The 12,366-nt window shown below is 50.6% G+C and overlaps 1 protein-coding gene across 5 annotated transcripts in view; it reads right to left on the bottom strand.

Annotated features, from left to right (window-relative positions):
• The window catches only part of CTXND1 (cortexin domain containing 1), a 65,430-nt gene that overhangs the window by 4,427 nt on the left and 48,637 nt on the right, over positions 1-12,366 (bottom strand). The window contains exons 2-5 of one of the 5 annotated variants that reach the window (XM_073882172.1): positions 6,726-6,967; positions 6,553-6,605; positions 936-1,090; positions 353-489 (exon numbers count right to left, since the gene is read on the bottom strand). In XM_073882172.1, the coding sequence (XP_073738273.1) occupies positions 353-489; positions 936-964 (166 nt within the window). In that variant the 5' untranslated portion in view covers positions 965-1,090; positions 6,553-6,605; positions 6,726-6,967. Of the gene's footprint in view, positions 1-352; positions 490-935; positions 1,109-6,552; positions 6,636-6,725; positions 6,968-12,366 lie in introns of all 5 variants that reach the window. The other 4 variants (XM_073882169.1, XM_073882170.1, XM_073882171.1 and 1 more) reach the window with 4 other exon arrangements.

Consider the following 12,366-nt stretch of genomic DNA (forward strand, 5'->3'; position numbering starts at 1 on the left):
CACCGTCGCCCCCGAACGTTCCCACACCTGAGCTGTACTTGTGACTGCGCACGGGGTGTATCATCTCCTCCTCACGCAGCCGGAGGCCAGCCCCCCCCCCCGGGCAGCCCTGTGCCGGTCCTATGGTGGGGCAACTGAGGCACGGGCGGGGAGGGGCGCACCGGGGGGCCCCGCGTGGCTCTCGGTCCGCGGGGGCGGCGGCCAGGCGGGCTCGGCCCCCACGCCCGGCGCTCGGGAGCCACCGAGGCAGGCTTTGGGCTGGCCGGTCGTGGCATAGCGTAACCGCCGGCGACCACGCTGTCCCCTCGCTCAGAACTTGTCTCGCTTCCCACCCGCCCCGGGGGCCACGGACCTGCGGTCGGAGTGGTCACCACGACGTAAGGGCCCCTGGGGGGCCGGCAGTCCGGGTCGGCCGCTGCAGGACGCGGGGCAGTGGCTGGGCGCCGCGAGGCCGAGAGCGTTCTCCCCGAGCGCAGGCACCTGCGGCCGCTGAAACAGAAGAGGACAGACCGAGGCCGGTCACTTCCCAAGACACGCAGCCCCAGACGCCATGTGGGCGCCGGCCGGCCGGCGGGAAGGACAGCGGGCGCTCCTCCCAGCGCGCCGGTGGGGCCCGAACCCCTTATTCCTTCCTTCTGTGTTTTACAAACTGTCGTGTCTTAATTTTTTTTTTGTAAAATATGCGTAATAAAATTTGCCAGAGTCCCCACTGTTACACGTCCAGTTCAGTCGTACTAAGGACATTCACGCCGTGGTGCAACCATCCCCACCCTCCAGCTCCAGAGCTCTTCGTCCTGCAAAACTGACACTCGGGGCCCCCTTCAACAGCCGGGCCCTCGCCCCACCACCTCCTTTCTGTCTCTGTGAACTCAGCTCCTCCCGGGACCTCACGTGAGTGGAATCCTGCAGTATCTGTCCTTCGGTGACCGGCTTACTTCACTGGGCGTGGCGTCCCCAGGTCCATCCACGTTGTGGCAGGTGTCAGGAGCTCCTTCCCCGTTAAGGCTGAGCAGTATTCCAGCGCAGTGTGTGCCGTGTTTGGTCTACCCGTATCCACGGATGGCTAATTGGCTTGTCTCCATCCCCTTGGCTGTGGTGGACAATGCTGCTATGAATATGAGGGTGCAAATACCTCTCTGAGACCCTGCTTCAATTCCTTTGGGTGTGTATATATATCCAGAAGCCGAATTGCTGGATCGGTGTTATTCTACTTTTAGTTTTTTGAGGACTAAAATTTTTTTAAGATTTTATTTACTTGAGAGAACAGGAGCAGGGGGAGGGGCAGAGGTAGAGGGAGAAGCAGACTCCTGCTGAGCTGGGAGCCCAACACGGGGCTCGATCCCAGGACTCTGAGATCATGACCCAACCCGAAGTCAGACGCTTAACCGACCGAGCCACCCAGGTGCCCCGAGGACTAAATTTAACAGTTTTGTACAAATAATACCTGTACATAGTTCAAAATTCAAAAAGCACAAGGAGAAAACAGCGAAAACTTCCTCCACCCGCAGTAATCCAGCTCGTCTAGGGGGAGACCACTACCATTCCAAGCGCCTCATACACCCTTCTGATCTGAAGGTATATTCTGTGCACGTACACAGATGTTTATCTATTTGTTATTTACACAAATGCAAGTCTGTTATACAAACTGTTGCCCATCTTACTTTTTTCACATCATCTATCTGGGAGAGTATTGCCCACTGATACAAAGAAAGTTGCCCTTTTCTTCTTTCATAGCCATATTATGTTTTGTTGCAGGGGTATATCATAGTATGCTTTACCATTCTTTTGTTGATTAGACATTTAGATGATTTCTCATCTTTCGTTTATCATGCAACGATGGAGTATGCGTCATTCTGCATGTGTCTGAGTACATCTGTAGATTACATTCTGACAGGTGCAACTGCCATCCCTAAGGATATATCCATTTTAATTCCAATTGGAATTATTCTCTCTAGAAGTCTGTGCCTACGTAAGCTTCTACTGTTGTCCTGCAACCTTGAAAACCATTACTGAGTTTTTCAGTTTTTGCCAATTTGGGGGAAAATGTTATCCAGAGATATTTTTTCCTTAATTTGAAAAAATTGCAGAGTAAACATATTTACCACTCAGATTCTACAATTATTAACATTTTGCTATGTTTATTTTATTTCATTTTATTCATCTATCCATCCTTCCTTTTTGGATGCAGTTCATAAGAGTTTTTTGGGGTTTTTTTTTAAAGATTTTATTTATTTATTTGACAGAGAGAGAGAGAGGGAACACAAGCAGGGGGAGTGGGAGAGGGAGAAGCAGGCTTCCCGTGGAGCAAGGAGCCCGATGTGGGACTCGATCCCAGGACCCTGGGATCATGACCTGAGCCAAAGGCAGAGGCTTAACGACTGAGCCACCCAGGAGCCCTAGGATGCAGTTCAAAGAAAGAGGCAGGTGTTCGCACACTTCACTTGAAGCACCTCAGCATGCATATCATTAATTAGAATTCAGTACTTGCTTATGGCTTTTTGAAAAGTAATACTCACCTACAGTGAGTTGCATGAAACTCAAGTGTGTCATTCTCGAGGTCTGACAAGTGCATGTGTCTTTGTAACTCTTGGGAGTATTTTTATTTTTCATTTCTCATAGTGAATGAGGTTAAATATCTTTTTTTTTTAAAGATTATATTTATTTATTTGACAGAGAGACAGCGAGAGAGGGAACACAAGCAGGGGGAGTGGGAAGGGAGAGGCAGGCTTCCTGCAGAGTGGGGAGCCCAGTGCGGGGCTCGATCCCAGGACCCTGGGACCATGACCTGAGCCAAAGGCAGACGCTAAACTACTGAGCCACCCAGGCGCCCTCAAGGTTAAATATCTTAAGATCCGTTTGTATTTCCTTTTCGTGAAGGAAAAAGGTCAGTTTATATCTTTTATCTATTTTTCTATTGGATATTGGGTCTCTCTTTTTTTTTTTTAAGATTTTATTTATTTATTTGAGAGAGAGAGAGCACGAGAGGGAAGAGGGTCAGAGGGAGAAGCAGACTCCCCACTGAGCAGGGAGCCCGATGTGGGACTCGATCCCGGGACTCCAGGATCATGACCTGAGCCGAAGGCAGTCGCTCAACCAACTGAGCCACCCAGGCGCCCTGGGTCTCTTTCTTGACCTTGGGAGCAGAGAGTTGAAATAAATATGTTAATTTTATTTGTTCATCTGATTTTTATTTTGTTTGTAATTTTTTCTTTATCTCTGATTGCTACTCCTAGTTCTTTCTCTACCACCACCTGATTTTAGTCGTTAGTATTAGCTCTCTGATGGTTTCTTTGTTCTTTTAGATGTGCTTACATTTCTATAATTTGAATTGTCAACGTTAAATATCTTTTTATTCCCAGCTATTACAGATGAAGAAATTAGGGAGCTCATTCTAATTTCCACTTTTTTCCCCCAGTCTTTACGTTTTCGCTGGTTCTGTTATTGTCCCGTGGTGAGGGCACATCGCATTTAACTATTGTTTTAATCTCAGTTTTCCAGTTAGACACATTAGCGCCCATCTGGTCCTGCCACTGGGGTTCTCCTGTCAGCTCACATGTTCTCCAGCATGACTTTTGGGATGGAAGGGCTCATGGGAATAATATTCCCTGAGGTCTTACCTGTTGGCTTCTTTGAAAGTAATGTGCCTTTTCTTGACTGTCTTAAGGACTTTGTCTTTGGTTTACTGCAGATGAGCCTGGGTATGGTTTTCTCTGTATTTTCTGCAAAGTGTGTGTAGTCCTTCTTCAGTCTCACTTCATGTCTCATCAATTTTTGGAAACTTTTGGTCCTTGCCCTCTTCAAATATTTGTCTGTCCCATTCTCTCACTTTCCCCTTTCTGGATCTCCAAATACACGTAGACCTTTTCATTATGTTGATTTGCCTGTTAATCTTTATTTCTGTATTTTTTTTCTTTTTGTGCTGTGGTCTGAATACTCAATTCTGAAGCAGCTTCCAGTCCATTAGTCTTCTCTTCTCCTCTGTCCAATTAGCTGTTAATCTACCTATTCAAATTTCCAATTAAACCATACTTTCCAGTTGTATCATTTCCACTGGATCCTTTAAAAAAACTTCCAGCTCTCCAGTGAAATTTTCCACCTCGTTACCTATTTTCTTGAACACCTTAATCACAATGTTTTAAAGACCACGTTTGACAACTCCAGCATCTGGGTCATCTGTGGGTCTGCTTCTATTATTTTTTTTTTCAATTTCTTGATACATCTGATACAAATTTCACTGGGATATCAAGCACTGATATGAACAGTTGTGGTATGAACAGCTCTGGATGACATTATTCTTTGGCAGAGCAGGTTCACTGCCCGCTCTGGTAAACAGCTAGAATTTAGGCAGGCGAGTTAATCCAACATGGGGCTGAGCTCCCTGGAAGCGCGGTTGACTTCTTGTTAACCGGGCTAGTGACCACCTCTGCTTTGACAACACTCTATGGTTTTGCGCTCCAGAGTTTTTCTTTTTTTTTTTTTTTTTTAAGATTTTACTTATTTATTTGAGAGAGGGCACAAGCATGGGGAGCGGAAGGCTGAGGGAGAGGGAGAAGCAGGCTCCCCGCCGAACAGGGAGCCCGATGTGTGGCTTGATCCTGGGACCCTGGGATCATGACCTGAGCCCATGGCAGACGCTTAACCGACTGAGCCACCCAGGCACCCCTCTCGCCCTCTAGGGTTCTGAATTGAGAACCTGGAGTGTTTCTTTGGGCTGTTTCTTCTTGGCATGTCTTGAGTTCTAGTTTTTCTCTTCAATGCCTTGAGACAGATGAAAACTCTGTGAGATAAACCACTCAGAATTATTCAGCAACTGATGTTTGAATTTCTACAAGAGCATGAGCCCTAAGAACACTGGTCATTAGCTAATAGCCACTAATGATTACATGGAAGCCCAGGCCTGGGGCTGAGGACATATATGTTTGGTCAAAGCTCTCCTGTTCTTTTGCTGCCGATTTTGAAAGATGTTCACTGCAGCATTGTTGGAATAGTAAAAAAGAACTGAGAACAAACTGAATGTCAATTTTGGAATGGTTAAAGCGGTCATGATAAATATCTGTCATGGAATACTCTGAGGCTATTAAAAAGAAACACACACACACACGTGCACAAACGAGATCTAAGAAATTTTCTTAAGTGGAAAAACTGAGGAATGATACTTCAAATATGATATAATCTATATAAAATAAAAAGAACTTTTTTAGGGGCACCTGGGTGGTGCAGTCAGTTAAGCATCCAACTCTCGGTTTCGGCTCAGGTCGTGATCTCAGGGTCGTGAGACCGAGCCCTGAGTTGGGCTCCACACTCAGCGCAGAGTCTCCTTGAGAGTCTGTCTCCCTCTCTCCTCCCACTCATGTTCTCCTTCTCTCTAAAATAAATAAATACATCTTAAAATAAAATAAAGTAAAATAAAAAGAACTTTTAAGTATCAGTATGTACACATGCATGTGTTAAGGTGGGAGGTTAGTGCCCTACTCCCTGCTAGGTCGAGACCTGTTCCTGCTTTCATTGGGAGATGTAAGAAAAGTGCAAACCATATTATAATAAGTGCCCACATTTTCCTCATGCAGAATTTGTAGCTATTACCAAATCCTCTTTGCTTTTTCCTTTTATTTCCAGAAGTATATCCTTCTATTGTCACTGCTAGCCCACAGAGCCATGTCCTCTCACCCTGTCTAGCAGTAACACCATCCTGAGTGTGGTATGCAGTTTCCATTCTGGGCATCCATGGAAATCCTCGGGTTCCTTGAACCATACTTTGAAAACACGTTCATTTCACAGGCCAAGAGCCTGGGATGTAGGGAGAAGGCGTTTTCTCTGGGTTTCAGAGCAATGGCATGGCTGAGCTGGGGGCAACCTGGCCAGGACCTGTTCCACGGGTCTTGTGGTGCTGATGCCTCATGGTTGTTGGTGGCTCTTGGGGAAGGATGAACATGCTGGAGTGTCACAGCAGGACCCAGTCTGGCCTCTCAGACTCAGACTCTGAAATCCCGGGCCCAGGGTCTGCCTTAAGTTATTATGGATACCCTGCGGAGATGGTAGAGGTCAGACCTGGGAGAGATTGTCTTTTGACCACCCCTGTCTAGTCTGGGGCCAGGACTAGGCTCTATAACCTTGGAACAGGCCCCAGAAGAAGACTGTCAGTGTTTTCTGGATCCTTCTGGCTGGGAGGAATGCCAGGGATGTGGACTCAAAAAAAACAGATTCATCCTTCCGCCCTCCAGATGGAGTGCGCTCATTAACCTTAATTACCGGGCAGGCACAAGGGCCATCCAGCTTCATTGCAGAACCAGGACACGACACCCAGGAGAGATTGTAACACAGAACTCAATTGTCGTTCCTGGGAAGCGGGGGGGGGGGGGGGGCTTCCTGGAGGCCGGCTCAGGGGTCCCCAACATCATGGTGTTGTCCTTCAGCATGGAGCCTGCACAAGCCAGGGGCTCCATGTGCCACCTTCCTGGGGAGGCTGGAGGTGACCTTGCCTCAGAGTCAGGGATCCTGGGCAGTGAACGACCCTCAAGGGGACTGGCTGCTGGGCTGCCCCGGCATACTCACCAGAGAGTGCAGCTCTAGGGCTGAGCTGTAGCAGATCCAGATGGAGAAAAGTCCTGCCAAAAGCCACAATCCAAATACAGAGCCTGGAAATAAGTATCTCAGTCAGGGCTTTAGGGGAAAACTAGCAAGAAGGGTACACAAATACAGAATCTGGGTATAAATGTGTGTCCTACCCCAGGGCTGGGGGTGGGATGCTCAGGTCCTCGCTTTCTGTGCTGATGGATTTCTTTTTTTCTGTCCATATGTGTGTCTCGGTCTGCTAGGGGTGGCTTCTGCAATAGGATCTCTGTCCACCTCTCATGGTTCTGGAGGCTAGAAGTCCCGGATTAAGATCTGGCAGGCTTTGATTTGGATGAGGGCTCTCTTCCTGGTGTGCACATGGTCACCTTCTCACCGTGACCTTGCCTCAACATGCCTGCACACAAAGAGGGAGAGATTGCTCACTCTCCTTCTTTGTATAACGTCACCAATCTTAGCAGAGTAAGATTCTGAACTTTAGGACCTCATCTGACCTCCGAAAAGCCCTTTCTCCAAATACAATCACACTGGGTGTCAGGACTTCAACAAATGAATTGGGGGGGGACACAGGTCAGTCCGTGGCCATGTGTGAGTCTGGGTCCGAGTCTGACCAAGGGGCACGGCCGCTCTGGGGCCAGGCCAGGCCCACACCCTGTGGGCGCACAGAGAGTGTCAAGAAATGGGGACCAGTGCTTGGCCGTGGCCCTCTAGACACCACAAGTAAGAAGACAATGAGGTGGCCGAAAAAGCATGCCACCTGTTACTGTGGGGATGAACAACGGGCTGTGTGGGCACGGTGAACCCATGTACCAGAGCCCAGAGCCAGTCCCGTGTCATCATCAGCCCGTGCTGTAAACAGCAGTACAGCCACGAAACGTGGCCTGTCAGAATCACTCCCCCAGATGGCAGATGGGTTAAGTGGATGGCGTTTGCTCAGGACAGAGAAGTTGTCCCATGTCCCAACCTCACACCAATCGCATTGTCCTGTGGGACTGCACTCGGTGGCCTCACTTCTCCGTCAGCCCAATTAGCAGCTGGTCGGTGTTCAGAAATGATTAAGACCGTGACATCTTCCAGGGCTGGAGAGAGGCACGGAGGGGATGGGATTCATGGAATTTTGTAGTTAGGACTTGTCTTCCAGTATTTAAACCTCTCTAATCTCTAAAGAACCTTCCGGAGCAAAGAGGTGGAAAGGAGCAACACCATTTTGGATAAAAGGGAAGAAAACATGCCCACCAAGAGAGTGCCTCATCACTGTGCCATACTTCTATGAGCCATCGGACCATCTGCTGTGTCATTCTAGGATAGATGCTGATGCTGCTCGTCTCCCTGGGTTCCCTTCAGCAGTCAGTGCGCACAGCTCCCAGCCTCTGCCCCTAGCAGGTCCCATCTACAGCTTCCTAGACTGCCCTTGGGTCACTGCATCTGCCCCATCCATGCACGCAGGGAGCCGAAGAGCCCTCGAGGACCCTGAGCCCACCCAGACTGAAGAAGATGCTACCATTAGGAGACTCAACATCAGGGAAGCATGAAGGCCAAGGGTGGGACCACACAACCTTCTACTGGTGCTGGAGGGATAAGATGTGTCACTCATGGATCCCGCCAGCCCCCTCCACAGAAGCCAGGAATAGAGATGAGATTATCCAGAGAAGACCTTTGGAAGACTCTCTCATCAGGTGGAGTGCATCCCTGTGACACACATGGGCAATACACAAAATTTCTGAGACCGTGATACCGGTAGAAACAGTGCCCACGTGGTCTGCAAGGAACGGAGAAGACAGGATGAAGGGAGAGAGCTGGGCTTTCAAAATTCTGTAGGCAGAAAACAGGCTGATGGGAATAGTCACCATAAATGTGTCCTGCCCTTCAGGAACACAGAAGGATGACTCTCAGGGCAACAGCCTTAGCCCAGGGGGCAGAGACATGGGCACAGGGGGTGAAACCTTGAGCCACAGATTACTCCCAGGCCTTGAAAATGAGTGGAGTTTTCCTGGTGGGATTTTGGAATTGCTTGGGGCTAATGACTCCTTTCTTTAATTTGTTTTCTCCTTTGAACGGGGAATGTGTGTAACTGTTACCCTATACCTGTCCCACCACTGTATTTTTGGAGCAGATAACATCCTTTTCCAGGTCCCCACAAGTGGAAAGGGATTTTGCTCCAGGATGGATCCTATGCAGAGTGTCACCAATACCTAATTGAGACAACTCAGATGAGATTTTGGACTTCGGGTCGACGGTATAATGGGTTGAACGGGGTGAATACCTACAGGATAGACACAAATTTTTGGAGGCCAGAGAGCAGGCTCCAGGCGCTTGAATAATGACACACACCTCCCCAAGAAACCCACAGGAGATCTTGGGAAACCTATGCATGTTATCTTAGCAAAAGGAGCTTTGCAGTTGTGATAAAGTCAAAGATCTTGCGATGGGGCGATGCTCCTGGGTTTTCTGGCTGAGTCCTCCGTGTAACTGCAGCTGTCCTTGTGAGTGCCAGGCACAGGGAGGCTCGGCTTGGTGGGGGAGGGAATGTGACCGCGGGAGCAGAGACCGTGTCCAGAGGCCAGGAGGCCAGAGTGAGCTCTCTCCAGGAGCCACCAGAAAGAACAGCCTTGCCGACACACTGATGTTCCCCGCTTCGGACTCATTCTGGACTTCTGGCCTCCAGAACTGTAGGAGCATACCTGAGATCCTAAACCACCCGGCGGGCAGCAGTTTGTTACCCAGGCAAGAGGAAGTCACCGTCCTTCTGACTCTCACATCCCATCGCTAAAAGGCCTCAGGCTATTTTTGCTTTCTTTCCCCAGGATTGGAGAAGCGGAAACAAACCAACCAAGGGCACACAAGAACATGACGTCGGGCCAGCAGACGAGGAGTGACTCACTGGCAGACTGGCAGAAAAAGAAGTTTCCTTAAAGGGGAACCGAAAACCCGAATGAGGGGGGAACGGGCGCTGACCATGCAGGTGGACGAGGCGGCCGTAGAGCAGGGGAGAGGGGGGAGGAGACGCTGCCCAGAGGCCTGGCCAGTTGCTCTAGTGGTCAGACTGGGGCGGGGACCCTGGTGCTTCGGAGCGCGGCTCGTCTGCGCCTGCTGATCCCCCCGCAATAGCGGCCGGAGGCCAGGGCAAGAGCGTCGGCGGAGACCCCGAGAGACCGGCGCGAGGGGCATGGGGCAAGGCTGCTTCATGTCCTTACACGAAAAGATCCGTTCTTCGAGGTGACCTTAGTGAACTTCTGTTCCTCATAAAATCACTCTCCAATAGAGAACACCTTGAAAAAGCACCTTCGCTTTTGGAAGGCAGGGCATTCGCTGGACAGTGCCAAGAAGGGCACTGGGTTTCCACGAGGTAGGAGGAACTGGTTCAAAAAAGAAGAGGGTAAGTCTACACTGTCCGCCATGATGCAAGGCGCTGCGGCGTCGGGGGCAAGCTCAGGCTCCAGAGACTTGTGGGCGTGGGCTCAGGTCCTGGCCGTGCTGTTTGCGAGCCGAGCTGTTGTAAGAGGTGGCCCCACAAGCCTCAGTCCGCTTGCCTGTGAGATGCCGCTGCTTACGCGTGTCTCAGGGGGGCGTCATCGGGGAGGAAGAAAGGTCCTCCTCTGGGCCCCATCTTTCCCTTTGACAAAGCGCACTTTGGGGGCTTTAAATGACTCCTGGTCTCCCCAGGGCCTGCCTTCTCTCTGATTCGCTTCTCTGATATCCCCAAATGTGGACCTGTGCCCGCCTGGATTCAGCTTGCTTTTGGAGCCCCCTCTGTTTGTCAGCCGCCACCACGTCCCCAGTCACCCGCTCTGCTCGTGGCTCCCGTGTGCAAACGCGAACGTGGAGTCCAGGCCCCCCGACGTGCGCTGCGCTGGAGGGAGCCTCCCCTGCTCCCTCTGCCCCTCACAGCCTGCCCCAGCACCGCCCGAGGCCTTGCCGCTTGTCCCCACCAGTGACAACGAACCCTGGTGTCCTCCCCACGGTGGCCTGGTCTGTGCCGTCCACTGCGCGGCTCTGTCCCCTGCCTGCTCCGCGACACCCCAGACCCTGGGAGGAGGAGGTCCAGTCCTGTCCACAGCCCGCACCGCTCCGACGTCTCGAACATTTCCAAGCTTCCCGGAAGTATTAGAGAGAAACCTTCTTACCACACAAGTAAAGAAAATCCGAGAAGAATGCAAGTCAACCACAAGCCCTTCAAGCAAAATAATATTGAATAATACAGAAGAGTCCCCTCCACCACCGCGGAATGAATCAAAGTGAAGAATTCGGGGGTGGGGGGAGGAAGAGAGGGAGAGAAGAAAAAAACCTAGGGCAATAATCCACAGCGCAAACAATCGTGATAAATAGAGATATGAAACAACGCAAGTGTTAGAAACAATTTTTGAAATAAAAGTTATATAACCCAAGAGCTTTAAAAATAAAGGTATCTAAAATTCCATAGTATTTCAAGAAAATGAGTGGGGTAGAGGTGGAAGGAAATTAGAGCACAATATATTTTTTATATTGTTTGGGCAATGTCAGTAAATATTACTTTAATATTGATAGGACAGTACAGGATCAGCTATGTGTTAGAACGCTTAAAGCTAGTGCTGGTAGAATAGCATGGAATATTTGAATAGTATGATTCAGAAGCCAAATAGACATTTTTACTGCCTGCAGGGAACACACATTTTCAAATGTTCACAGGACGGGGGAGGGGCGGAGCAAGATGGCGGAGGAGTAGGAGACCTGGATTTCGTCTGGTCTCAGGAATTCAGCTGAATAGGGATCAAACCATTCTGAACACCTACGAACTCAACAGGAGATCGAAGAGGAGAGTAGCAACAACTCTCTGAACAGAGAAGCGACCACTTACTGGAAGGTAGGACGTGCGGAGAAGTGAATCCGAGGCGATATTCGGGAGGATAGACGGTGGGGGAGGGGGCCTCCGTCGGCCACTTCTGGCAAGTGCTAGAGCCGCGGAGCACAAAATCGGACCTTTTAGAAGTCGGCTCCGCTGAGGGATGTTGCTCCAGTGGCTGAGCAGGGGGTAGAATCCACCCGGGACAGTGTGGTCTCAGGACCCTCGGGGTCACAGAAAGACCGGGGGTGCCTGAGTGCGGCAGAGATACCGGGAATCGGAGCGGGGAAGCCGGCTGCAGAGACGGAGCCGAGGGGCGGGCTCTCAGCTCGGGGTGGCCATAAACTGTGATCCGCGGCCCAGTCGGGCCACTGCTCCTCCAGCAGGGACCCAACAAGCGGCAGAGCCGGGGAGACTCCCCTTCCTCCCCCGGGAGGAGCGGCGCAGGAGCGCACCACAGGGATCTGCTGGGTTTGGAGACTCCACACGGGGTCGGGTGCCAGAGATAGAAACGCTCGGTCACAGGCCGGGTGAGCACGGAGTGCAGCCGGAGACCGGGGACACGGGAGTGACTGCTTTTCTCTGGGGGCACACTGAGGAGCGGGACCCCGAGTTCTCAGCTCGTCCGGGTGGAGATTGGGAGGCCACCATTTTTGCCCTGGTCCCCCAAGGCTGTACAGAGAGCTTGCAGGGAACAAAAGCTCCTGAGATCAAACCTGAGCAGCTTGCTTAGCCCGGACCGACAAGGGCGGGGCAATTCCGCCTCCGGCAAAGACATTTGGAAACCACAGCAACAGGCCCCTCCCCCAGAAGATCAGCACGAACAACCAGCAAGCCAAGACCAAGTTTACCGATCAAGGAGAACGGGAGAACTCCAGCGCTAGGGGAATACTGCACATAGAATTCATGGCTTTTTTTTCACCATGATTCATTAGTTCATCAAAGTTAATTTTTGTTAACTGTTTTTTTTTCTTCTT

The sequence above is a fragment of the Callorhinus ursinus genome, unplaced genomic scaffold (genome assembly GCF_003265705.2).
Source record: "Callorhinus ursinus isolate GAN/ISIS: 27379988/994484 unplaced genomic scaffold, GSC_fseal_2.0 scaffold45, whole genome shotgun sequence".
NCBI lineage: Eukaryota > Metazoa > Chordata > Mammalia > Carnivora > Otariidae > Callorhinus > Callorhinus ursinus.